General features: G+C 37.0%; 2 protein-coding genes across 3 annotated transcripts in view; both read right to left on the bottom strand.

Moving 5' to 3' along the window:
* LOC150083302 (protein BCCIP homolog) overlaps nucleotides 1–27,813 on the bottom strand; it is a 161,201-nt gene that overhangs the window by 118,651 nt on the left and 14,737 nt on the right. For both annotated transcript variants that reach the window (XM_090377162.1, XM_090377163.1), the window contains exon 2: nucleotides 4,006–4,113. In XM_090377162.1, coding sequence (XP_090233288.1) covers nucleotides 4,006–4,098 — 93 coding nt within the window. In that variant the 5' untranslated portion in view covers nucleotides 4,099–4,113. The remainder of the gene's footprint in view (nucleotides 1–4,005; nucleotides 4,114–27,813) is intronic.
* LOC150083303 (uncharacterized) lies at nucleotides 22,779–23,624 on the bottom strand. Its single transcript, XM_090378471.1, has one exon. The coding sequence runs from the start codon at nucleotides 23,622–23,624 to the stop codon at nucleotides 22,779–22,781; it is 846 nt and encodes a 281-aa protein (XP_090234597.1).

The raw sequence follows: 27,813 nt of genomic DNA, 5'->3' as shown, positions 1-27,813 counted from the left end.
TTCCTTGGTCGGATTACTGTTTCAAAACTTCTGATGTCAATGTTTGCTCAGATCATATCAGTGAAATTATTCTTGCAGGAATGGAATCCTTTATTCCACACTCCACTTTAAAATCTCTTCTATTATCTGAACCTTGATTTTCCACGAAATGCGCTAAGGCTGTGCAAGAGAAGAATGTTGCATATCGTAACTGGCTTGCTTCCAATGCTTCAGTTTCATTTTCTGCCTACACCACACCAAAGCTCGGAACAATTGTAAAGCAGTTATTAATCAGTCCAAACTAGAGTTTGAACAGGCTACGAGTAGAAAACTTGCTTCTTGCCCTAATGGTAGAACGAGCATTCTGGTCTCTTGTCAAAGCTATTGGCCGCAACTTTTGCCCCTCTCTGTTCCCACCTCTGTCAAAACCAGATGGTTCTGTTGTCACTTCAGCCAAGGATAAAGCTAACCTCCTAGCATCACATTTTTCTTCCAACTCATATACTAATGATCTTGGTAAACACCTCCACACCATTCACAACATGCTCCATTTAATGCCTCCTGTGGTCTTCCGTCAGAAGGATCTTGACGAATCTTGATGCTATGAAAGCTCCAGGTTCTGATGGTATTTCTCCACTTATTTTCAAAACCTGTACTCCTGAACTTACTCCTGTTCTTTGTCGCCTTTTTTCACTTTCTTATTCCAAAGGTGTTTTTCCTTCTGTATGGAAATTCTCATATCCAGCCAGTTCCTAAAAAGGGTAACAAATCCTCTCCCATCCAACTATCGTCCCACTGCAATTACTTTTACTCTTGCTAAAGTAATGGAGAAATCAATTAACCACAAACTCTTAAACTACCTAGAAACTTTCCGTCTGATCAACGACCAGCAGTATGGATTCCATCAGTGTCGATCCACTTGTGATATTCTGGCTTATGTTACCCATTTATGGACTAATTCAATGGAAAGGTTCAGTGAAACACAAGTAGTTGCTCTTGACATCTCAAAGGCTTTCGATTGTGTTTGGCATAAAGGTCTTTTAAACAAGCTTCCGTCTTATGGTTTGCCAACTGTTTTTAGTAATTGGTTATCCAGTTTTCTCTCTGATTGCTCACTGAGGGTGATGGTAGATGGCTCTCTGTCTTCTAACTTCTCCACTAATGCCGGTGTCCCTCAAGGTTCAGTTCTTTCCCCCATTCTTTTCCTCTTGTATATTAATGATCTTCTTCCATTGACTGGAAATCCTATCCATAGTTTTGCCGATGATAGCACATTGCATTCTACTTTCCATTTTGAGAAACCTTGCTCTGCTCAATCAGCTTCAACTTCTCGAAAATCTGCTACCAATTCCTTAAATGCCGATCTCCAGGTAATTCTCCAGTGGGGCAAAGACAACTCAGATGATTTCAATCCTTCTAAAACTCAGTCTTCTCTTATATCTCGCAAAAAGGATTCTTCTGCTCCTATGCTTATCTTTGGTGACACTCCAATTTCTAGGCAAAATGATATATCTCTTTTGGAGATTACCCTGACTTCTAATCTCTCTTGGCACAAGCACATTACAAATATTGCTTCCTTTGCATCTAAAAAACTTGGTTTTCTCTTTCACTCGCGGCGTTATTTTTCTTCCAAACAGCTGTTCACTCTGTACAAATTGCAAATCTGCCCTATCATGGAATATTGTTCACACATCTGGGGTGGTGCCACCAAAACCTCTCTCAGGCTTTTAGATTCCATTCCGAAGAAGGCAGTTAGGTTAATTAATGACTCCTCTCTAACAGAGTCGCTCCACTTGCTGTCTCATAGACGTACTGTTTCTGCTGCATGCCTCTTCTACAGATATTTTCATGGGTACCATTCTTCTGAATTGACTTCTATAATTCCCGCTCTCTCTTTCAAAACAGTCCAAACACATGCCGCCACCAGTCACTGTCCAACTTCAAATTCACAGAACCAACTTTTCATCTTCCTCGTTTATTCATTCAACTGCCGTTTTTCTGGAACAACCTTCCTTCATACGTATTTCCTGAAAATTACAGTCTACAGAAGTTCAAGTCCAATGTCAACAAATATCTTCTTTAGTCTTCTCAAACTTCAACCCAAGCACGACATTAAGTACTATAGGTTCTAATACCTCTCGTGTTTGGGGTTTCATAAAAAACAAAAAAAACCTACTTTTGAGCTACAACATTTAATTTTTAATTGGAAAACTACAGATGCAAAAGAATTTTTTACAGTTCAATGTCTGTGTAAAATGTGCACCACACACCTACTCCTGTATTAATTTTCCAGACTTTTGATTTTACTTTTATCTCCACCACTTTGTTGTCCTAAGACTTAGCTGCAGGCTAGTGACAGCAAGACTACTGTTAATAAAGTTATTTGTTCTTATTATCTAATATAATGTGAGAATTAAGAATAAAATTTTAAAACGATCCTCCATTTGAAACTATTTTTTTGTGTTCAGTAGATAATTAACAAAGTTGCCCACGATCTGGAAATATTTTTATGATAATAAAATTTTCATTAAACTAGTATTCATTATTATAATGGGATTTTACCATATATAATTAAATAAATAAGAAAAATTATATTCTTAAAAAAATGCAATTGCATTTGACATGAGGATGAAGTTTTTTTTTTTAAAAAAAAGGTAAATTATAATAAATAAAAATAATTGTCTATAATGTATATAGCACTTTTTTAAACAGGAAAAAAAATTCAGAGAAAAATCTATTAATAATTACATTTATACTTCATAAAGTTGCACTTTGAAAAAATGCATATACGGGGTGCTACTCAAATGTTCCCAAAATTTGAATGTTGCACAGAACAAGTCCGTACGTCTAGTAAGGACTTGTGGTGCTAGGTAACACTGCATGCATCAAGTTTTGTTTCCTTCTTAACAATACAGAAGTAGAAACCTATAAAAAGTTGAAACAAGCTTTTGGTGACAATGCTTTATTCCAGACGCAGACCTACTACTGGTTTAACTATTTCAAAAACAGTTGAATGTCGAACAGAGTCAACTGTTTTTAATACAGCCAATGATGGCCGCCCAGAACGAACAGACGATTGCTCTGGGCGTCCATCGAGCACCACCCCGGAAAATGTTGCAAGAGTTCGGGCAGCGATATGTGAAGACTGCAGGCGGAGCATCCACAACATTTGTGGCATTGTAGGACTATTGCACGGCACATGTCAGCAGATTTTGTCAGACAAGTTGAACATGAAGGATTGCGGCCAGAGTGAAGACCAAAAGCAGCATCGCATGAAAGTTAGCAGAGATCTTCAAGAACGAGCCAGGAGTGATCAAAACTTCCTTTCTACTGTCGTCACAGGTGACAAGTGTTTGGTATATGGGTATGACCCAGAAACCTCATCCATAAGAAGAGCAATCTTCGCCCCGACCGAAGAAAGCCCAACAAGTGAGGAGCAATGCGAAGTCCATGCTGATCTGTTTTTTGGACATTAATGGGATTATCCAATTTGTCTCCTCTGGCCAGACTGTCAACAAAAAGTTCTACTGTGATGTCCTGAGGTGGTTAAGGGAAGCTGTCAGGAGGAAACATCCAGAGAAGTGGCGCACAAAGAACTGGGTCCATCATGACAATGCACTGGCCCACACATCTTTCACTGTGGCTCAGTTTTTAGCATCCAACAACTTGACAGTCACCCCCCCCCATTCGCCAAAGTTAGCCCTCTGCACAGGGACTTCTTCCTCTTCCCAAGAATGAAAATCAAGCTGAAGGGTCGAAGATTTGACACTGTAGAGGATATCCAAACTGAATTTCGGGATGCATTCAAATCATGGGAGAAGTGCCGGGATTAGTATTTACGCTCTCAAGGGGACTACTTCGAAGGTGACAGTAGCGAATAAGACCCAGGGTGAGTCTAATTTATTTTACAAATACGTTTCAGGAACTTTTGGGTAGCACTTCATATAACAGTTTACAGTGTGAATTTTATTTATTTAAATCAACACGCTGATAATGCATAATGAATTTGGCATTGATTTCACTGACCTTGCTCTTTTCTGAACTATCACGTGAATCTGAAGAATTAGAAACTTCATCAATAGTCATTTCTTCAACCTTTTTTCTTTTGCTTACATCCATGTTGGCAGTATATATCTAGAAGATGGTAAACATATCATTAATTAAAATTAGGTATACTAAAACTGGGGTGGCCAACCATGGCATGTGGGCTGCTTATGGCCAGTGCCTCTTTTCAAAAATAACAAAAAATTATGCAACTGATTTGAAAAATCAGAAACGAAGATAAACACATACAACTTAATTCTTTTGGGATTAAAGAGAAAAGGCTTTTTGCTTTCATAAGGGTGATTAGAGTGCTCTCAGGCAGTTTTTAAACTCTACGCAACAGGATCAACTGACATTACCAACAGCAAATTCTAAATGGGAAGCATTCAGGGAAGTAAATCATTGAATCTACTATGCTTTTCATACCAACAAAGAAATAATGTTCAAGGCTTACACCTAACTGGATGTCAGATACAAAGACAAAGTGGCAGAGAAGAAAAGTGCATCGGATGCATACAAATTATCAAGTGATTCAGAAGCCTATGGTATAAGCAATAAATTAGCCTGTAATCAAGTCACAAATGAAGTTAGGCAAGCTAAGGAAGATTGTGAGAAGTCTCTGGAAAAGAATGCAAAGAAAAACAGAAAAGACTTTATGCTTATATTAACAGTAGAAGGAAGGGGTTGAATCACACTGGGCCACTTGATATCAATGGATGAAAGAGCTCAGGTTGCTCACAAATTGAATAGGCAATCTGCCACATTCACACATGAAGAATTCTTTAGGGGAGGGAATGCCAGAAGTTTATCAAACCCCAGCAGGGAGCTAAATGACTTTGTGATAACTGAAAGGAAATGGAAAAGAAATTGCTGAAGCTGAACATAAAAAAAAAAGTCATCTGCAGTGGATGGGATCTATCCAATCATACATTTAGGGAGGCAGCAAAGAAGGTAAACAAACCCTTAGCCATAATTATGGGGGCATCCTTAGATTCAGGGGAAGTCTCTATTGACTGGAGATGTGAGAATGTATCCCCAATTCCTAAAAGGCAACATGAGTAATTACAGACCTGTTAGCTTAACGACTCTACCAGGGAAAATAATGGAGTCTGGTTAAAGAATTAATGCAGGGTCCTCTAGAAAAGAATGAACTTATACTGCAGTCACAGCATGGATTTTTTAAGGGGAAATCTTGTCTGACCAGTCTGAATGGATATTATAATGTAGTAACAAAAGAACTGAATACATAAAACAATTTTGATATAATATATTTGGATTTCAGGAAAGCTTTTGATACTGTTGCACACCAAAGACTGCTGTACAAATTGGAGCAATGTGGCATTAAGGTTAAGTTACTGCTATGAATAAAGGCATGGTTGAATGGGAGAAGATTGTGTGGTTATTAATGGACAATACTGATCATGGACTAATGCTATTAGTGGAATCCCTCAGGGTTCAGTGCTGGGCCCATTGTTGTTTTCTATACTGATTAATGACATTGATGAAGATATATGAGGCTTAATATCTAAGTTTGCAGATGAACAAAGTTTAGCATTGTAGTTAATCACAATAATCAGAGTAAGCTCTTGTAACAAGATCTAAACAAATTAGGCCAATGGGCTGAGAAATGGTGGATGAAGTTTAACACTGATAAATGCAAGGTACTGCATAAACATAACAGAAATCCTAGATTAACATACCAACTCTGTGGTACTACACTCAGGGCAGTGGAAAACAAAAAAAACCTGGGGGGTAATTGTTCAGTCAGATATGACATTCTCTGAGCAATGCACACATGCTACCAGGGCAGCTCATGGGTTTTGGGTATGACATACCGCTACTTTGCTAGAAGGGATAAGGAGGTGATTATCTCTTTGTACAAGGCCATGGTTAGGCCACATCTTGAGTATTGTATACAGGTCTTGAGGCCTCTCTTTAGGAAGGATATAGATCTGCTGGAATGAGTGCAGACAGGCAACCAGATTGGTGAAGAGAACAAAAGGGCACTCTTACCTAGAAAGGCTTCAGTTCTGTAAATCGCAGCATCTGGAGACTAGGCACCTGCAGGGTGGGCTAACTGAGGTATTTAAAGACTTGAATGGACTGAGTACACTGAATGTTAATGGCATTCTTCCTCTTGCTGAGACTACACACATGAGGGTAAATAAATTCAAGTTGAGGAAGGATGGTTTCAGGATAGATGTGCAGAAGTTTGCCATTAGCCAACAAGTGGTTGATTGCTGCAACAAGTTTTCTTCTGTTTTTGTGGAAGTAGATGGTTTGAATAAATTCAAAGAAGAACTAGAAAAATTCTCGGAGGATAAGAATGGGTGAAGTGTGTAGGGTTTTTTTTTTTTTTATCTGATGCTATATAAGCTTGCTTTCTTGCATCATTTGCCACTATTACTATTATTATTATTATATGCATAACTTCATATGCATTTATGCTAAACCTTCAATTGCTGCACAAATATTAACACTAGAGAAAAACCAATAATATCATTTGATTCAGCACACAAAATACAATTAAGAAATATTAAATATAAACAAACATTTCTGTTAGTGTTATTGATCTATAATGGAATATTTCTGCTGAAGTGGATACCTACCATATACAAAGCTGCACTTACTGAATTTAAATTGATAAAAGTTAAGATATAATTTTACTTTCTATGTAAAGTGATAAAAACTAATTAAATTGTGAGTTGGAATGTGAAATGAAGGTATGCCCAAATGTAAGCAGAAAAATTATAGTATTTGTCAGCTAATTCTAAGCTATCAAATTATAAACTAGTGATACAAGTCCTATAAAATGAGAAATTTATACAGAGTTCCTGACAAGGGATTATTAGTATATTCTAATTAAATAAAAATATGAATCAAATAATATAGAATAAAGTCAGTAAGCATGTTTAACCCACAAAGGACTATGCACTCACTTGATGAGAGTGCATAATCTCTTATACATCAAACACCAACTGATTACTGCCATGAGCAGAAAGAAAAATGCAGGATTGGATTTCTGGTGTTAAATTCCAGTTATAAAGGTCAAAACACCTTGCATTAAGCATATAAATATTATAGGCTCTTGAAAAGATCCAAACACTCTGCAACTTAATCAAATTAATGTGTGAGTGGGCTAAAGCCTCAGTTGTACATAATGAAAATATGTATGTTCTCTTGTTGGCTGTTACTGTATCATACCCAGTGGTATGATTGTTTGTTACGAGTCTACAGTTTTCATGAGTCTTGATCCCTTGCAGTTCAAATGTCCTTCAGGATTTTTGTTTTTCAGCTTCAGTGAGCTTTGTATATCTTTTCCTGGTTTCAGAGGAGATCTGTTTTAGTGGTTCAAGTTCTTCTGGACCCTCCTCCATCTTTGAAAGTTTCTCCTGGCCCTTCTTACTTCATTTAATAGTTTGGCTATTTCTGGAGTTTTCCATCACAGGATAGGCAAGATTACAGGTTTATTTCTTTTTCATAGAAAGGCAGGAGGCCACGTGCAGTATATTAAAGGATTGTCCAATTCAATTAATATGAACAGATTGTTTGCAATTAAAAAATCTACTTTCCTGCCATCTTCCATCTGTCCTGTAATTATGCTATAGTGTTGACTTGACATTTGTATCCATCACAATGATTATATTGTTAGTTTTGAGCAATTTTAATGCATGTTCTACATAATGTAGCCGTGGTTTCCTAATTATACAGGGTGAACAGTACAAGAAAATCAACAATAAAGACCCTAGGGGGGGGTGTCAATGTTTATTCATGTTGTCTTGAGTTATCTTCATAACGTATAATCCATATTTTTCACTACTACAGCTGTCCCGGTTTCCTTGTCCACTGTTTGTATTATTCTGCTAGTTGCTGAGCATTCTGTTACTTTTCTTTTGTGCAATTTAGTTAATTCTTGTAACACAAGAACATCAATGATGAATGTTTTTATTTGTGATTATGTGTTCTAAGTTCAGCCATGGCAGCCTTTGGGCACTGCACATTAATTTTAGAACGTTCATGTGCATGTACAGTAAGTGCCCGACTTACGTAAGAGATACATTCCAGGACTTCTTGAGTAAGTTGAGTCTTACATAACTCGGGAATGACTAATAAAATATTGCTACTATATCAATGAAATGCCAAAATTACAAAAAACACATAATATCCACAGAAGAATGAAGAAAAATAGCTATATATATATATATATATATATTTTTGATTGCTTAAATGAATTAAATTTGATTGTTTTATTGATTGTTCTAATATTTTATCCCTTGCTACGTTAATGCCATTGCCGTTGGCAATTCGACAATTATACGTGCTTGATATATTTTAGTTTGATTGCTTAGATGTATTAAACTTTAGTGTCTATTTTCCATTGGGTATTAGGGTGTATCCTGAACAGGAGATTTTGTTAGCATTTCAAGTCTAACATATTCCTAGGGGTCTGTGGTGGCATTCAAATTATATAATAAACAATAATAAAAAATTAGTTCTAATACTAATTATTTAATTTTAATTAATGTTATTAATCAATACTAAACAATACTAAATAACATTCCCTTATCTGGTCATCTATCCGCTACTTCTTCAGGGGCTTTGAGCGGATCGATAGCCAGTTTTAAAGGAATGTCTCATAATTACCCGTTTCTGTTAACTCCTTATCAGTTTTGCCTTATTAGTGAGATTTTTTATCTCCTTTAGATTATTTAATTTATTAAATTTATTAAATAATGATATTTTTATGCTAATTTGTCTTTAAATTTTTGAATATTTTTAATACTTAATTTAGGAATTCAGCAAACTGGTATAGGAGAAACAAAGCCCAACGGGTAATTATCGGAATAAGAGAGTGGAGCTATACTTATCTGTCCGGTGGTGGTGGTGGTCCTTCAGTAAAAGAGGGGTTAGCTCTTGTTCACTGTTTGTTTCATTCTTGGTTTGGTTTTTATTGCACAGTCACGTCTATTGTTGCTTGATATTGTTGTAAGGTGATATTTTAGTAAGTCTTCCGATAAGTGGGTTGGTTCCTACGTCAGCCGGGGTGCGGCCTGGGTGGGGGGTTTTTGTTTCCGTTTTTAAACTCCGTGGTGAACATTAATTTGAATAAAATGTGATATGTTTGTATTATATTTACAAGCGTTATTTATTGTTATTTACATAAGTTGGTTTGCTATCCCTTTGGACTGGGCCGGTATAGCTTTTCTAAGGCATAACAGCCCGTTTTGTCCTCGGGGATAGCTATTTACATATTTACAGCCTCCTGTAAAGTGAATTTTACCTTGCGAATGGTTACCCATAGATTAATTTTTTTTTTTATTTTTATTTTTTATTCTGATTTTGAAGGGTGGGTTAATATAGGAAACCGGATTATAGTGCGGTCAGAGGACGAGCCTCCTCTGAGCGTAAGAAATCCGGACCTTAATTTAGGTTTTGGTATTGCTTTGTGATTTAGATATTAGATTTTTGTTATTAATAAGTGTGGCCGCTTTTATGTGGTGTTTGCTGTAATTGTAGGGTATATTGTTTTTTGTGAGTGTTTTTATCAGTTTGTTAATTGCTTTTGTTGTGTTTTCTGCATTACTGCATACTTTTATTATTCTGGTCGTTTGGTTCCTAATTGTGTTTCCGTATATGTGTTTTGCAATGTTGCTATCCCAGTGGATGAGTTTTATAGCTGGGAATTTGAAGTGGTCTCTTTTGTCATAATGTTTAGTTTCGATTTTGTTATTTTTGATAATAATCTGGCTGTCTAGGTAATATGCTTGTAATTTGCTGTTTTGGTTGGTACGTTCTATGCTGAGGTCGGTAGGATATATTGCTTGGGCTAGTGTTTCAAAACCGTCGTGGTTGATGATTAGGACGTCATCAATATATCTGAACATGTTAATTTCTTCTGTTATGTTATTTTCGAAGTGATGTAAATATAGGTTGGCAATCGCACTGGAGCAGCAAGATCCCATGGCTATTCCTCTGGTCTGTAAATAGATTCTGTTTCCCATCATTACATAGTTATTTTTGACGTTGAGATTGACTAAATCGTTCCAGTATTGTTTTTTACAGTTTAAACTAATTTGGTGGTTTTGAAAATAGACTGAAAGGACTTTGATTAAATTGTCATGTGATATGCTGGTGAATAGGTTTTGGAAGTCGTAGGTGTATAGGCTACTTATCTTATTGCTTTTGTTTTGGATGTAGTCTAGATATGTTTTGTTGCTGGTGATTATTTTGGTACTGGTTATTTCATTTAATATAATTTTAAGTTTGTCTTTAAATAAAACTGGCTATCGATCCGCTCAAAGCCCCTGAAGAAGTAGCGGATAGATGACCAGATAAGGGAATGTTATTTAGTATTGTTTAGTATTGATTAATAACATTAATTAAAATTAAATAATTAGTATTAGAACTAATTTTTTATTATTGTTTATTATATAATTTGAATGCCACCACAGACCCCTAGGAATATGTTAGACTTGAAATGCTAACAAAATCTCCTGTTCTGGATACACCCTAATACCCAATGGAAAATAGACACTAAAGTTTAATACATCTAAGCAATCAAACTATATATATATATATATATATATATAAAAAAAAAAGAAAAAAAAACATGTTATTGTACTGTAAAAACTGATATGTATTTCGTAGCATTGGTTATTATAGTTGACTTCATTGGTGCCGATCCCTTCACTTCTCATATTCTATCTTTGTCCTTTATTATTGTGTTCACAGATGACACTGACAAATCTAAATTCCACATGATACTTGTTAATGTTTAACCATTTTCATACATCCTTATTATTTTAATTTTCTGATTCAAATCGATCGCTTTCCTTTTCTTGGTAGATTTACTAGTACCGCTGTCACTTATTCTTAGTCGGCACCATGATAACAGTCAAAATTAAATTTTCTGTAAAGAACTTCACAGGGTTAAGGCAGAAACACACTATTATTACCTCACGCGAGCTCACATTTTACTAAGGCACATTTCTAGAAGTTACCACCATAAAACAAAGACAATCTGCAGTTTTCGGTTTACAGTAGACAGTCAAAATAATGGCACCTCAAATAATGGAACATTTGAGCTAACAATATATTGAGATCGGATGTTTACATATAGCGCAAATGTCTTGCAGCGCTGAAAAAAGAAAATGGCAAGTCACATGATTACTGTATTTTTTACATTCGTCATTTTCAAAATGAATTCTGTACTGATATCACAGATTATACTGCTGTTTTAAATTTATTTTAAATTAAAAAATCCCTCACTAGGGCTCTTAAAGTTAATAAACATCATACAGAGAAGGAAAGAAGAACAACATTAAAGCTTAGTGACAAACTTGATATAATCCAAACTACTGTATTACATTAGAGTCACACGGAAGTTAATTCATATATCCATGTGTAGTATTGTGTCTGTAAATTGCGTGTGTTCTTTGGTCGATTTGCCTGCTTTGATGGACGAAAAATCCCAGTTTCTGCGGGGTTAAAACCTTGCTATCTATGCCTGAGACAACTAAATCAGTCACGGAGTGAAAAAAGCCCATAAAAGTTCTTCGCATCATCGACAGGATTCGAACCAAGGCCTTTTCCACCTGGTGTGGGGAGATGGTGACCACTGTGCTACCCACGTAGACTTTTACGGCCCTTAAAAAAAAAAAAAAAAAAATTTACATAAATCCGAAATTATGTAACTTGGGCTTACATAAATTGGAGAGACTAATTATTTTAGGGATTTTCATTCATAGTGAGTTCTCAGTCTCTCAAAGGCCTGTAGGTATTCCAGGCATTTTAAATCCCTTAGAGTGGCCTCAACTTTTTTCTTTGGTATGTAGGCAGCACATTTTTGAATCAATACCTGGAATTCTGTTGGATTTTACTGTATTATGGCAAAATATGTGTGTGTCCTCTTCACTGAAATCTTCAGTCATAAAAAGACAAATAAATTTTCAAAATCTTCTCTTCATTCCTATTTTTTAATCTTGTTACCCTGTATCTCACCTGTGCAATTTGTGTGTGCTGTGTTCGCCATTACTGATTGCTTATTTATTTATTTTATTTTTTTTTTTTTACTCTCTTAAATTTTACGATCCTTAAAAAAAAAATTTTATATTAAGTCCGAAGTTACGTAACTTGGACTTAATGTAATTGTTTTAGGGATTTTCATTCACATTGGGTTCTCACTCAGTCTGTTTTTCTTGTATGAGATCTCTCAAGGGTCTGTAGGTATTCCAAGAATTTTGAATCCCTTATAGAGTGGTTGTCCACTTTTTTCTTTGGTATGTAGGCAGCACATTTTTGAAGATTATTTTTGCCCATGCATTCCTCATACTTGTTACTTGCTCTGGTACAATGGCCACTGGAGGGATCAGTTTCTGTACAACACTGCTGTGCATTCATAGCCCAAAACTCATAGTATCTTGTCACCAGCATGAAATCTCTACATTTGTATGAGAACCACCCTAAGTATATCCTGCCCCACTCTGTAGGAATTTTCCTCCACTTGTGGGAAAGCTTAATCCAATTTTTCAGTGACTGTTTTGTTGGATGCTAGAGTAACTCTTGATTTCATCCATTTCCTAGCTCTTCCAGATTCTAATGCAAGTCCTCCATAAATTCTTCCTGTATGAGATCTGTGGCCATATCATAAATTATAATTTTAGAGAGAACTTTCTGTGGTTACCAAGCCAGGGATTATCTGTATCATGATAATCTAAGGCTTGGTAAGATTTATGAATGCCACGATTCTGTCCACACCAAGCTGGTTATCTGTTTGTATAAGTACTTCTTTGCTATTCAACTGCCTGATATTTTTTATCTTGAGGCGCTTGATATTTTGCTTTAGGGGATTTTGTGAGTCACTGTTTTAGTGCAAAACTGGTCTTGGCAGTGCTACCCTCAGTAGATTTCAGTATTACAGCCTGCATTTTCTTCAATTACTCGCATTTCTGTTATAATGCAGCTTAATATTGTTTTGGTGAATTTACTCTCATTGTTTTCATCAAATTTTTTTGTCTTATATTTTTATGTATTTGTTAATTTTTTTTCCCTACTCTCTTTTATTAATTCCTTTGTTGTTTTATGATCATTACTGTCAATGCATGGGGCATCCCATTTCAACTTTCAGAAATGGGTTCTAAATGTGCAGAGGATGCTCTCCTCATAATGTTGTTTTCACTATCTGTAGTTATGATTCGTCTATCATTTTTCAGTTCAGTTTTGTATTTAACTTTATCTTCTATCATTATTTCACATTTATGTTTCGGTGCTTCAGGTGCACAGTTTTTTTGCTCCTAGTTTGTGTCTCTGGGGAAAAACACAGATCCCATCAAGGACAAACCAGACAATCCTTAAAATCATCCAAAAGTTCATTCATCTATCTCTTACAATGAGATCAGAATTTTCCTACATTTTCAAGGAAATTTCTTCTGGTTAAGCAGCATAAGTGTTCCAAATAACCTTAATCAGTTATGCAGAGTTAGTAAGGATTTTGGACTAAAGATGAATATGGCTAAAACAAAAGTAGTGATGAACAAGTAAGCCACAGAAAGGGATATAATCGCTGAAGGAGTAGAAATTGAAAAGGTGGATTCATATACTTTTCTTAGACAACATCACAGTGTACAAAAGCGGAGTTCAACTGATGTTCAGGTGCTGTCCTACATAAGATACTTTTCTTTGACAAGTCATAAGCTGTAACAATGATAAATGGCTGGAAGTAAAGAGAAAAATAAATTTCAGATGAATAGCATTCAGAAAATATAGTCACATACTGATGAGCAATATCCCAATGTATACTCCCCACCATGGCTTATGGAAGTAAAAATTTGGGACTCACCAAAAGAATGGAAGAGAAACGAACTACACAGCGAAGGATGGAACAAATTACATTAGGAATCAGACCGTTGGATAAGGATTAGGGAGCAAACACAAGTAAAGGACATTATTATCAAACCTAAGAAACTGAAATGGACTTGGGAAGGACACATAGCTCGAAGACATGATGACAGATGGACTAAGAAAATAACAGAATGGTACCCAAGAGGAGCTAAAAGAAAATCTGAAAGACAACAACGGAGATGGACAGATGAAATTCAAGAGTTTGTGGGTAGTAAATGGATGGCCATTGCACAAAACAGAAGGAACTGGAAAGTTGGTGAAGAGGCCTTCATCCTACAGTAGATTGAAAATGGCTGATGATGAAGTGTTCCAAATTATAGATGAAGCAGATAATAAACAACCAAGATATGAATACTAATAGCAGGGCCCAGAATATGTGCATTTGGCAATGTGACAAAACTTCATCAATGTAAGTTCTGAAATATTAGATGAAGGGAAAAACGATTTTACAGGTTTATTCTGGGCCTATATCCTTGTCTGTAGGCCTAATTTCAAAATTTAGTATGAATCAATTAACATGTTACACATGTCCAAAGCAGTCATGGCAAGAAAGATAAGTTCATGTATACAGTGCATTACATTTCAGATAATCGATTTTTTTTTTCTTAAGTTAATTGAATTTGTTTTATTTTTCTGTGATTAAAGAAGTGAAAAGTAAATAAAGTTATCTCCTTATCAATTAATTATCAGGATTATAACTTTCCAGAAGACAAACTCTACAGTTTTAGTCTATATACTTAGTCACTCAGTTTAATTTAAACTATATATTTATTGCTCTTGTCTCCATATACTTTTTTGTCTCTTTTCTCTCTACATATACTTATCTCTTCACAGGCAACAACACATTTACAAGTCTTACATAACAATACACATGAAGTGTGCATGGACTGTTTGGCACTAGCAACACTGCATTAAAACCAGATTTAATCAATGAATTTCTTCTTTCCACACAAATTTTATGGAAAAAAAGGAAATATTAATTGATGAATTTCTACTGGTCAGACTAATAAAATTTGGAAAGGCTCAACAAATGTTTTTAAATTGCCCAAATATAAATTCTCATGAAAATCTATCCACTGGGATCCTTCTGTTACAAGCAGACAAAACAGATGTCTGCTTGTAACAGAAGAAAACAGATGCATATGTGTATTAGCATTAGCAGAGGCATATGATGCAAGAAAGCAAGCTTACACAGCATCTGCCAAAAATAAACTTCCCATTGCACCCATCCATTCATTCCAAAAGTTTGTCCACTTCTTCGTTGAATTTATTTAAGCTTTCAAATTCCACAATGACAGATGGAAGTGTGTTCCAGAAATCAACTCACTGGCTAAAGGAAAATTTCTGCACATCTATTCTACAACTGTCTTTCCTCAATTTAAATTTAAGCCCTCACAGATTCGTAATCTGAGCAAGAGGAAGAAACCCATCAGCACTGAAACTGCTCAATCCATTCAAGACCTTAAACACGTCAATCAGATTGCCCTGCAGGTGCCTAGTCTCCAGACGCTGCAATTTGTGAATTTTATGAATTTGAGGTATTGCTCAAAACATCAAAGGCAGATATTGTTGGGATATCAGCGACGTGGGAATGCAGAACTGGAATTTGGGGAGTACAATGTGTACAGAAAGGATAGGAAGGGAGGAGGGATTATGCTATTAGTTAAGAAACACACAAAATCCAAGGAAGTGAAGCCAGTCGACATCGCTGGACAGTGCAGTGTCAAGTCAGTTTGGTGTGACAAGCATTGAGAGATCAAAATTGAGAGTAGGAGAGTGCTATAGGCCTAATGACTCTGATGAGTATAATAAGAAACTGTACAGGAAAATAGAGTGGGCCAGTAAATCAGGGAGCCTTACTTATAATGGGGGATTTTAATTTCCCAGATACTGACTGGAATTTGTGGGTTGGTCACTCACACACTAGCAAGGCTTTTGTGGATTTATTGGATGATTGTTTTCTACATCAGCATGTTCGGGAGGCAACTAGAGGGAGTAATACTCTCGATGTGATTATCAGTAGTGATTCTTCATGCATTAAGAATCTGCAGATAGAGGAACCACTAGGTGGCAGTGATCACAGTGTGCTGAAGTGGGTACTCAAAGAGGTAACTACCATCAGGGGTAAAGGGCAGGGTTATTGCTTTCGTAAAGGCGACTACGATGGTCTGAGACAGTATTTAAATTCTATACAGTGGGACCAACTGATGATGTTACCAACAGCAAATTCAAAATGGGAAGCATTCAAAGAACTTATCTTGGAAGCTACTAGGCTTTACATACCAACTAAGAAATATTGTTCAGGGTTTAGGCCTAAATGGATGTCAGATGAACTAATGAGATATGTGGCAGAGAAGAAAAATGCATGGGATACATATAAATTAATGAGTGACATGGAAGCCTCAGAAGCATGGAAGTCACAAAGGAGATTAGGCAGGCAAAGGCAGATTATGAAAAATCCTTGGCAAAGGATGCAAAGAAAAACAGAAAAGAGTTCTTTACCTATGTAAACTCTAGAAGGAAAGGGATGAATCAGATTGGTCCACTGGATATTAATGGTTCAGTAGTTGAGGATCCTGCTCAGGCAGCTAACAAACTAAATGAGTATTTTGCATCTACATTCACACATGAGGAGTTATTCAGGAAGGGGAATGCCAGAGGTGAAGTAAACTTTGGCAGTGAGCTAGATGATTTTGTAATAACTGAGAGGAAAGTGGAGGAGAAATTGTTGAAGATAAACATAAAAAACACACCCGGGGTGGATGTTATCTATCCAGTTATATTAAAGGAGGCAGCAAATGCTGACACAAGTAATTATAGACCCGTGAGTCTGTTCCAGGAAAATTAATGGAGGCACTTGTTAAGCAAGCACTGCAGGATCATCTACACAGGACTTCAGTTATAGCTCAGACACAGCATGGTTTTGTTAAGGGGAAGTCTTGCCTGACCAAATTGATTGGATATTATGAAGCAGTCACAAAAGAACTGGATGCAGGGAATAACTTTGATATTATATACTTGGATCTTAGAAAGGCTTTTGATACTGTTGCACATGGAAGACTGCTGCACAAATTGGACCAGTGTGTCATTGGAGGCAAATTGCTGCTATGGATAAAGGGATGGTGGAGGGGGAGAAGACAGAGTGGTAATCAATGGACACTGCTCATCGTGGACTAATGTTATTAGTGGAGTCCCTCAGGTTTCACTGTTGGGTCCATTATTGTTTTTTGGTTTTGGTTTTTTTTTTTTAGGAGCATTAGCAACTAAGGCCATATTGCTCCGGGATATGCGGTGGTCATTCCCTGACCTTTCCGCATCCTCCGTATTTGGTGGTGACGGGCTCGAACCCCGGTCTAATCAAGAAGCGTGTGCTACGCACTGCTGCTCCTTCCCACCTGGCTACGGAGGCGCCCAATTATTGTTTTCTATATTTATAAATAATATTGATGATGGCATATCAAGCTTAATGTCCAAGTTTGCAGATGATACAAAGGTTGGCAGGGTTGTTAAGGACACTACTGATGCTATGCTGCTGCAACAGGACCTGGAAAAGTTGAGCAGATGGGCTGAGAAGTGGCAAATGAAGTTTAACATTGACAAATGTAAAGTACTACATATGGGAAACAGTAACCTCAGAGCAACGTATCAACTTGTGGTAATTGTGCAGGCAGATATGAAGTTTTCTGAGCAGTGCAGACGGGCTGTAAGGGTAGCTCATGGTGTCTTGTCAATGATTACAGGAATTTTTCTAGCAGGGATAAGGAGGTGATTATTCCTTTGTATAAGGCAATGGTCAGGCCACACCCTGAGTACTGTATACAGGTCTGGAGGCCTCATTTCAAGAAGGATGTAGAGCTGCTGGAACGAGTACAGAGAAGGGCAACAAGATTAGTGAATGAAACAAAGGGTTGCTCTTACGAAGAAAGACTTAAGTTTTGCAAATTACAGTGTCTGGAGACTAGGCACCGGCGAGGTGATCTGATAGAGGTGTATAAAGTCTTGAATGGTTTGAGCATGCTCAATGCCGATGGGACTCTTCCTCTTGCTCAGAATAATCACCTGAAAGGGCATAAATTCAAATTGAGGAAAGACAGATGTAGGATAGATGTGCGGAAATTTGCCTTTAGCCAGCGGGTAGTTTGTTGGTAGAACAGACTTCCATCCCTTGTTGTGGAAGTTGATAGCCTAAATAAATTTAAGGCTCAGCTGGACAGGTATTTAGAATGAATGGAGGAGTGAAATGTGAGTGTTTTTTTTTTTTTTTTTTTTTTGGCTGATGCTGCATAAGCTTGCTTTCTTGCATCATATGCCTCTACTAATGCTAATTTGCAGAACTTTTTTGCAATGGTCAGGCCACAATTTGAGTACACAGTACTCAAGGTGTGGCCTGACCATTGACTTACACCAGCGTTCCTCAAACTGTGTTCCGTGAGATGTGAACAAGTGTTCCACAAATAACTGTAATTAATAATTAAAAAAATATAATAAATAAACTTTGCATATTTGTAGCTTATACCACTTCTGTATCATTATAATATTTAACATAATTTTTTTTCGGTTATTAATATACTGGCATAGACTGTGGAACACTTTATTTTGGCGGGCTTTGCATAGAGAAGTATACATAGAAGTAATAACATCTACAAAAAAGTAGCAATGTAGTGATCTAATATGCCATTCATATGTGATTTAGCCTGGAGTACACGGGTTGAAGGAGAGGAGGAAGTGAACCGATATCATAACTAAACTCACTTCCTTGTATAAATTTTTTTTTTATAATTATTAGTATTTTGAAATATTATTATTAAAATAAATGACCATGGATTTGTGGTTGAAAAAAAAGCATCTTTAAAACAAGAAGCAAAGTACTTCTTGTAGTGCAACTGTGATTGATGAAAACGGACACAATATTGTCACGCTTCAAAGTGAGGATGAACAATCGCAGCCTTTTGTTCACCAAAAATCGGAAGTGAAAAATAAGGAACCAACTAATAAAAGACCAAACAAAAGTATGATGACAGTTATTTGCATTATGGCTTTACAAGTGTTGGAAATAAAGTTGCTCCTGATGCACAGTGCACCATATGTAATAAAATATTAGCAACATTTCTTCAGCTCTCGCTAAACTTGTGTTTCATAAGTGTTCTGTGAATAAATTGTGAAATAAAGTATTCCGTGAATATGCTATGAGATGAAAAGTGTTCCGTGAATATGTTGTGAGATGAAATATGTTCTATGACTAAAAATGTTCGGGAAATGCGGCCTTATACAAAGGGTTAATCACCTCCTTATCCTTGCTAGCAAAATTCCTGTAAATCATTGACAAGACCCCATGACCTCCAGCCTGTCTGCACTATCAGAAAATTTCGTATCTGACTACACAATGACACCCAGGTCTTTTTCATTCTATACTACCCTGAGCGTAGTACCAAATAGTTAATACAATTCTCTTGGGTTACTGCTATCCATACGCAGTACTTTGCATTTGTCAATGTTAAACTTCAGTTGTCACTCCTCAGCCCATCTGCCTAACTTTTCTAGATCCCATTACAGTAGCATACGGCCATTAACCCTGCCATCCTTTGTATCATAAGCAAACTTTGACATTAAACCTGACATACCTTCATCAATATCATTGATAAATATACAAAACAATGCTGGGGCACTCCACTAATAACATTAGTCCACAAAGAGCAGTGTCCAATGATTACCACTCTCTTCTCCCATGCAACCATCCTTTTTATCCATTGTAGCAACTTGCCCTTAATGCCGTACTGCTCCAATTTGTACAGTAGTCTGCCATGTGCAACAGTATCAAAAGCTTTCCTGAAATCCAAGTATATGATATCAAAATTATTTTTTGCATCTAGTTCCTTTGTGACCACATCATAGTATCCAATCAAATTGGTCAGACAAGACTTACCCTTAACAAACCCACGCTGTGTCAGAATTATTACTGCAGTCTTGTCTAGATGATTATGCAATGCTTCTTTAACCAGTGACTCCATTATTTTCCCTGGAACAGATGTTAAACTAACAGGTGGATCAAAAATCTTGATTTAAATACAAGTACAGTGCAACCTAAATATAATGTGAGTGTCAGGTGATAACTTTAATACCTGCATCATAAGCAAAGCATGTTAGAGCTGAAAAATGTTTACTATTTTTTCCTCCAGTTTTTTAACATAAATATACTTTGTTTAGTAAATAAATACTTTATTTACTGTTTTATGAGTATACAGAATAAAGGACAAAGTATTTAAGGTTATATCTGTGAATTACATTCTACTAATACACAATGGGCTTTTATTTTATGCATCTATCCTGAAATCGTCATGTAATTTAGTTAGCCAGAACTGATGATAGCACCTTTTCAGTACAAAATTCTTAATAGTGATCAAATACAATAAATGAAGATTATCACTATGATGTTCTAACCATGCCATCACCTCTAATGTTTTCAAGCACTTTGCTAATTTCTAAGTCACTTGCTATATCACTGACCTCCTGTTTGTCAGTGTTCTTCCCACTGTTCACATAGGCTGCAATTTCTTCCTTGTTCAGGTAATGCCCAACTAGAGCTTCTGCATCTGCCTCAATCCAAGCAGACAGGTCATTTGCTCCAAGACTGCCACCAAGTATGTTACAAGCAGCCTTTGTTTCTTGTTCTGAATACTGCTAATTCAAGGTTATTATTAGTGATCTCGTCTTTTTCAATTTATTTATTTATTTCGTATGGCAAAATGAGGATACATTTGTAGCAAACAATATAAGCCTAAAAACAATATTTACAGAATAAATTGTAGATAACATTTTTGTAAATTAAAATGTAATGTCCAGTTTATTCAGCCAATTAATAGCATCGTCAGTAGCACTGTGTAAATCTTGGAGTCCTTCAAATCTCCTCTTTGGGCACTCTGTGATGACATGCTGGATAGTCTGAATCACATTGTCACAGTCACAAAATGGGTTTTCAGTTTTTCCCCATTTGTGCAACCAGAACTTGCATCTTCCGTGACTTGTTCGAATTCTATTCAGGGATGTCCATTCCTTTCTTGGTAAGTTTAAACCACGTACAACTCTGCATGGATCATTGACTAAACCCAGGTGGTCGGGGTTTGAAGTGGCCCATTCTTCATGCCAGGTCTGATCAGCATTAAAATGTGACTTAAGTTTCTCACCTAGCTTCCATGGAGGGTTCCTGGATTTCATTCTCTCTGGTTTCTGGGGTTTGCAGTCCTGATGTATGGACAATTGAGGATTTCTGTGACATTTTTGCCATTCTTTCAGCAAAGCTGTTTCTCTTCTTATATGAGGGGGATGGATGTTAGATAATACTGGTAACCATTTTAAAGGTGTCGATTTAATGGTGCCTGATATTGTCTTCATTGTGTCATTCAGTTGGGTGTCAACTTTTACAATGTGTGCACTGTTAAGCCATACGGGACAGCAGTATTCTGCAACTGGATAGACTAAGGCAAGGGCTGATGTTCGTAGCACCATTGCGTTTGCTCCCCAGCCTGTTCCACTGAGTTTGTGCAAGATGTTATTCCTAGTTTTTATCTTTGCTGCAATATTACAAAGGTGTTGTTTGTACGTCAGTGTCCGATCCATTGTGATTCCCAGATATTTTGGGCAGGGGTTATATTTCAGTCGTTGGCCTTTATATTCCACTTGAGGCATATAATTAGCCCTTCGATTATCCAGATGAAAGCAGCTAACTTCGGTTTTATTTAAGTTAGGTTTAAGTTGCCATGTATGAAAATATTTATTCAAGTTATGAAGATCCTTTGCCAGTACGATTTCGGCTGTTTTGAAGTCAGTAGACTGGGAAGTCAGAGTTATGTCATCTGCGTACATGAATTTCCTAGAAGCAGTTGCGTGAATATCTGCAGTATAGATATTAAATAATAATGAGGCAAGAACTGATCCCTGTGGTAAACCATCATTTAATATATAGGGCTTGCTCATCTGCCATTTAAATGTACTTCAAACACTCTGTTACGCAACATATTGTTAAGTAGGATCGCGAAGGTCTTGCAGCAAGGAATAATCTTCAAAAATTTCAGAATCATTCCTTGTTGTCATACTGTGTCATAAGCTGATGTCAAGCCCACAAAGACTGCAATGGTCTTCTTCTTATCTTGAAATCCATTCTCGATGTGGCTAGTAAGTGCCAGTACCTGGTCACAGCAGCTTCGGCTTGGTCGAAATCCGGCTTGTTCAATTGGTATGTGTTGGAAGATTGTAGTTAAGATCCTATTGTAAACCATTCTTTCAATTAATTTATAGCATATATTTAAAAGTGCAATTGGTCGATAATCTTCAGGGCTAGATCCACTTTTCCCAGGCTTTAGAATGGCAACTATTTTGGTTCTCTTGAGCAAGAACAGGAACCTACCATTCCACAAGATGTCATTAAAGAATTTAACTAGCCAGTCCAGAGCTCTTGGACCACAGTGTTTCAGGAACTCTGGATATATTCCGTCCACTCTGGCTGCCTTGCCTGGTTTTGTTTCCTTCAGGGCTGTTGAGATCTCTGCAACCGTAAATTCTCCTGAGAATTGGGAGGTTAGTTCAGCCAAGGATAATCTGGTTCTTAGCTCCTCCTTGAGTTTTTTAACTTCATCTTTATTGATATCGGTTGGTCTCTTGGATAGGCTGACAATTCTATTGGCTACATTTCCCGGGGATACTTCTGAGCTCTTATTAATATGTTTGGGAGTACTGCTTCCGAGTTTCCTCGGAAGTGTCCATGTTTTTCTACTTGAGTGTTGGAAATTCATGCTTGCTGTCATTATGTTCCATTTCTCTTTCCTAGCAGAATCTAAGCAATGCAATAGTTCATCGGCAATTTATGTTCTATTGCTAAGTTGGTATTCTTCATATAACTCATCACATCTTCTGTTCCAGCCAGGAATGTATTCTTTCCTAAATCCTCTAGGAATATGCTTCTTTGCTATGGAGCATATTAAACCAACAAATCGCTTATAATTGTCGATTTTTGGTGGAATCCATTGAATATTGTAATCCATCTCATTAGTGAAGACTTCCCAGTGAGCATTTCCAAAATTCCAGCGGGGTACAGACTTTGATCTTATTATTGGAACTTCAGTACCAATTTTAACAAGGATTGGTCTGTGCTGACTACAAGGAAAATTAGTCAAAACTTTCCTGCTACACTGCAAAGGTCTTCCACGCTCGTCTCTTGAAACAAAACAGAGGTCTGGGTTGGTGTCTTTATTCCATCTTCCTGAATGAAAGGAACCTTTCTCTTTTGCATCATACATTAAGAAAACGTCCTCGGCTTCAGACCAGTCTATCACACCAAGGCCATCTGCATTAGTATCAGCACAGCCCCAGGTAGTACTCCTACTGTTGAAATCTCCCATGATGACTGATGGATGATACACATTCTGAATAGCTTTTTTACACCAAGGTCGAGATGGTGGTTTATAAATATTTACTATTTCCAGACCCGCCACCTCAACCCTGGTAATGAAGATGTCATTAGAGCTTATGTCCAAAATTTCTGTTTGCTCAATGTTGTTTCGAATATGCGTAGTGGTACCATAGCTTTTATGGTAGGTAGCTGCAGCGAGGCTGTATCCTGGTAATTTACATCTAGAGTAAAGTTGGTTTTGATCTTCACAATGTGTTTCTTGTAGCAACACGACATCTATGTGATGGTTGTTAAGCATTTTTAAAAGATAGCCGCTTTTTGATAGACTATACCCTCGATATTAAGTTGAAGGATATTCAGAGAGTGTCCTATATTCTTTGTTGTTGTTTGGTTCTGAAAGGAGCCATTTGGATTAGGATAATATTCCATGTTCTAAGTGTTGATATAGTGTATCCTCTAATTGCTGGGATATCCAAACATACATTCTTTCTAGCAGCATTGCTGTTGAGCTTACTTTCTCCCATGCTAATCCAAAATTGCACACATCTTTCAGTGTTAAAGTTTTCAAAATGTCTAGAACTTGAGTTTACAACACCAGCAATTGGTTCACTGCAATAGTAGGCTTTGAAGGCTCAAATGATGCATTGATCTATGGGCTGAATTAGTGCAAACGCAACTCTGATCTTGCCATCATTCAATTTCAGGACATCAGCCAAAGGATGAGCTGGGCAGTGATCCAACAGTAACAGAACCTTTTCTTAAAGTTTTTTGGAAAGCAAATGGCATCTCACCAGCGGTACAAACTCACTTTCAAACCATGGAGCAAAAATATCACTTGTAGTCCAAGTATTGGTGCTATTTTTATAAATTACAGATAGAGATTTCATGCTGGCATGCTTAAAACACCAGGGACTTCAATGCACAATGGCTTCAGTTTGTGATTTCCAGTCTTGTGTGTGCAGAGTAACACAGTAATTATCTATTGTTAGTTTTCATGCCCACTTTTTTGGGTGCATTTTTTAATATCCAGTGACTTGTCGGAGAGAAGTTCATAGTTCAGCACTGTTTCATCCCAGTTGTCCCATTCAGGATGGTGAACTCACCATCTTGAATCTCATTATACAGAAATTCAGGAAATGCTTCTGCTGTTATAATGTCACCAAATGCAGATTCGTCTACAACACTAACCTGGGATATTCCATGATGAGATTTCTAGCTCCAAAGCTACCCTTCAGAAGCTTTAAATGTCATCATTTCCACCAAGTAGCTTATGATATTTAAATGGCTGTGATTTCAAAATTACCCCATTTATCAGTACTCCTTCACTGTGTGTCTGTAGAAACCACTTGTATAAGCACTGGTCCACATCACTGTTTTCACAGTCTAGTTCTTTGGAAGCATACTTCATCTTCTGTGGAGTCTACGAATACCGTATTTCCCCATATATGACGCACCTTTTTTCGAAAAATTTGGGGTCTAAAAACTGGATGCGTCTTATACAACGGTTGTAGATTTTTTTATTTGCATTTCCTGTTTTTTCGCGCTTGTTGTCTTTGCGCTCATTGTTTCGCACTTGTTACCGGTATATTAGGTTACATTTTGCCACATTCTGACCAGAAATGGCTCAGAAAAGATTTTCATAGTGCTGAATTCAAGTTAAAAGTTTTTTTTTTTTTTTTTTTTTTTTATGAAAACCCCAAACACGGAAGGTATCAAAACCTATAGTACTTAGTGCCGTGCATGGGTTGAAAGAGAAATATTGATCGGAAACTTTGCTCTAGAGACTAAACATGTGTTTCACCACTTCAAGCCTCCAATAAGCAAAGTGATCCAGTTTGCAAAACTGAATGGAAATCGTACTGCTGAATGTAAGTTTGGTCCTCCTCCAACTGAGAAAACAATCCGAGACTGGCTACGGGAAGAAGAAACCCTACTGAAAACGCCACGGCAGAAAAAAAGCCATTAGAGGCAAGTCAGCAAAATGGCCTGATTTAGCGAGGGAATTGAAGATATGGATTGAGGAGCAAAGGGCAATTAGAATTCCTGTGTACACAAAGATGGTTCAGCATGAGGCAAGAATTGCTGATGAAAAAGAAGTTACTGATTTCAAAGGAGGACACAACTGGTGCTTCAGGTTCATGAAATGGAATGGACTAAGCATGCGTACACGCACCAGACTTGCCCAAAAGATGCCTGAAAGCTATGAGCAGAAGGTCCTTGAATTTCATCGTTTTGTCATTCAATGTTGGAAGACATCAGTTTGAGTTGGGACAGATTGCAAATATGGACAAAGTCCCCCTTCAATTTGATGTCCCAAGTAACAGAACTGTTGATAAGAAGGGGGTGAAAACTGTAACCGTGAAGACAAGTGGACATGAAAAGAGCCATTATACAGTTGTTCTAGCTTGTTGTGCCGAGGGAACCAAGCTGCCTCCTATGCTGATTTTCAAACGCAAAACAATGCCAAAAGAAGACAATCCTCGAGAAGTGATTGTCCACGTTCATGACAAGGGTTGGATGGATCACGATGGGATGAAGATCTGGTTTGAGAAAGTTTGGAGCAGGAGACCAGGTGGGCTCTTACGCAAACCTGCCCTATTGGTGCTTGATCAGTTCAGGGCATACATAACAAAAAACACAAAGATTGCTGCAGAGCAAAAAACAAAACTTGCCATCATACCTGGAGGCTTGACATCCCAGCTCCAACCACTTGATGTCAGCATTAAAAAATCCTTCAAAGCTGCCATGAGAGACGAATGGAACCACTGGATGAAGTCTTCTGGGGACAATTTGACACCAGCAGGAAGAGTGAAGAAACCAACTATAGAAGTTTGTACCTGGGTGAAAAGATCCTGGGATAATATCAAGATTGAGATCGTTGTCAAGTCATTTAAGAAGTGTGGCATTTCAAATGCCATAGATGGAACTGAGGACGAGGCAATATATGAAGACAGTGATTCGTCATCAGACACAGATGAGGACAAGCTAATGGATGGGAGTTTTGACAGTGATAAGGAGTTGTATGAATTTTATGATGAATAAAACTTGAGTTCAATAACTTTATGTAATACATTTTTTTTCAAATTTCGGGCCCCAAAATTAAGGTGCGTCTTATACATGGGGAAATACGGTAAATGCAATTTTTCTTCCCCTTTCATCCGATCAGATCATTGCTTCTGGAATTCCACACTCACGAAATATACTGAATTTTGTTTCACTACTCTTAACTCTCAATAATATTTAACATTTCTTCAATTTTATAATTTTTTGTGTCAGTGGCCGCTACTTTAGTCCTGCTGATTTACTAATTTTGCTATGTATTTATTTCTGATGCTCTGGAATTTACCTTATTTTGAGAAAACTAAATCAAAATCACATTATCCAGCCTATCATAGTGCCGAAGTGATTTCACTTCTCAGTTAACGTATATTTTTATCTAGTTTAGCCCTTAGAAATTTTTGCTATCCTAAGCATAACTTCTAGCCAAAGAAAGGATGTCATGTGCTGTAGTTTACAATTTACAAAATTTTACACTGCAACTAACATAATGCACTTAACAAACAGTAGCCATATTTCCTGCCAGAGGTAACTGTTTGTAATTAGCATTCCACTAATGTACTCTTTTATTGCATCTCTAGCTGAGGGGAGAAACGCTGTGTGCAAATGAGTTCTGTCGTTTACACAAATTACTCTGCAACCGAATAATGAATATATTGAAGAGAATATACAGCCAATTTTTTAGCTAATTTTACTCCTTGGAAATACGGTAGTAGAATATACAGAAGACATGAGTATATACAGTATTCCCTTTTTCCAGTTTCCAATAAGAAATTGCTAGTTCTTTAAACCCACTACTTTTTTTTTCATAATTCATTTTGGGGGACATGATTGTATCTGCAGTATATCTGAAACTGCAGTTTCAGATATACTGTATTTCCAAAGTTCTGATAAAATCTTAAAGGAACACACTATATACACAACCTTACAGGCAAACACTGGTTCCAAATCTCTGCACAGAAAGGCCAGACAGAACAGGTAGGTGGGAGTCGCATTCTAGGTTAAGAAGCACAGATTATAAAACGGTACTCTTAAATGACAAAGCAGTATAAAGTCGAGTCACTCTAGTGTTACAAGCAAAGAAAACAAAAATGAGTGGGAGCATATTACAGGCCAAATGACTGTGATAAGCATAACCACTCCCAGCCTTTTCTACAGTATTTGTTTCAATGTTTGCATGTTTACAAAACACATCACTGAGTTTGCTGTTAAGCTAAACAGAAATGAAATACGGTTCTATATTTTACTTCAACTTTCTCTTACTATTTTGCACGTATTTCATAGTAAGATTTCTGTTTAGATTCTAAATTTTGCTTATCTAAAATTTTTCTATCAACTGGATCATGGGTCCAAAGGCAGCCATCTCACTCACCATGCCCTAAGGCTGGGCCTGCACACTCTTACTCTCATTTTTGTTTTCCCAGTTTTTA

Source organism: Mastigoproctus giganteus, chromosome 7 (assembly GCF_048544385.1).
Source record: "Mastigoproctus giganteus isolate SK-2022 chromosome 7, ASM4854438v1, whole genome shotgun sequence".
In the NCBI taxonomy this organism is placed as follows: Eukaryota; Metazoa; Arthropoda; class Arachnida; order Uropygi; family Thelyphonidae; genus Mastigoproctus; species Mastigoproctus giganteus.
Note: the sequence above shows the minus strand (reverse complement) of the source record. Positions and strands in the feature narration are given on the sequence as shown.

Bases quoted from the DNA above. Each gene is read 5' to 3' on its own strand.
- LOC150083303 (XM_090378471.1), bottom strand. From the start codon at position 23,624: ATGCTTAACAACCATCACATAGATGTCGTGTTGCTACAAGAAACACAT.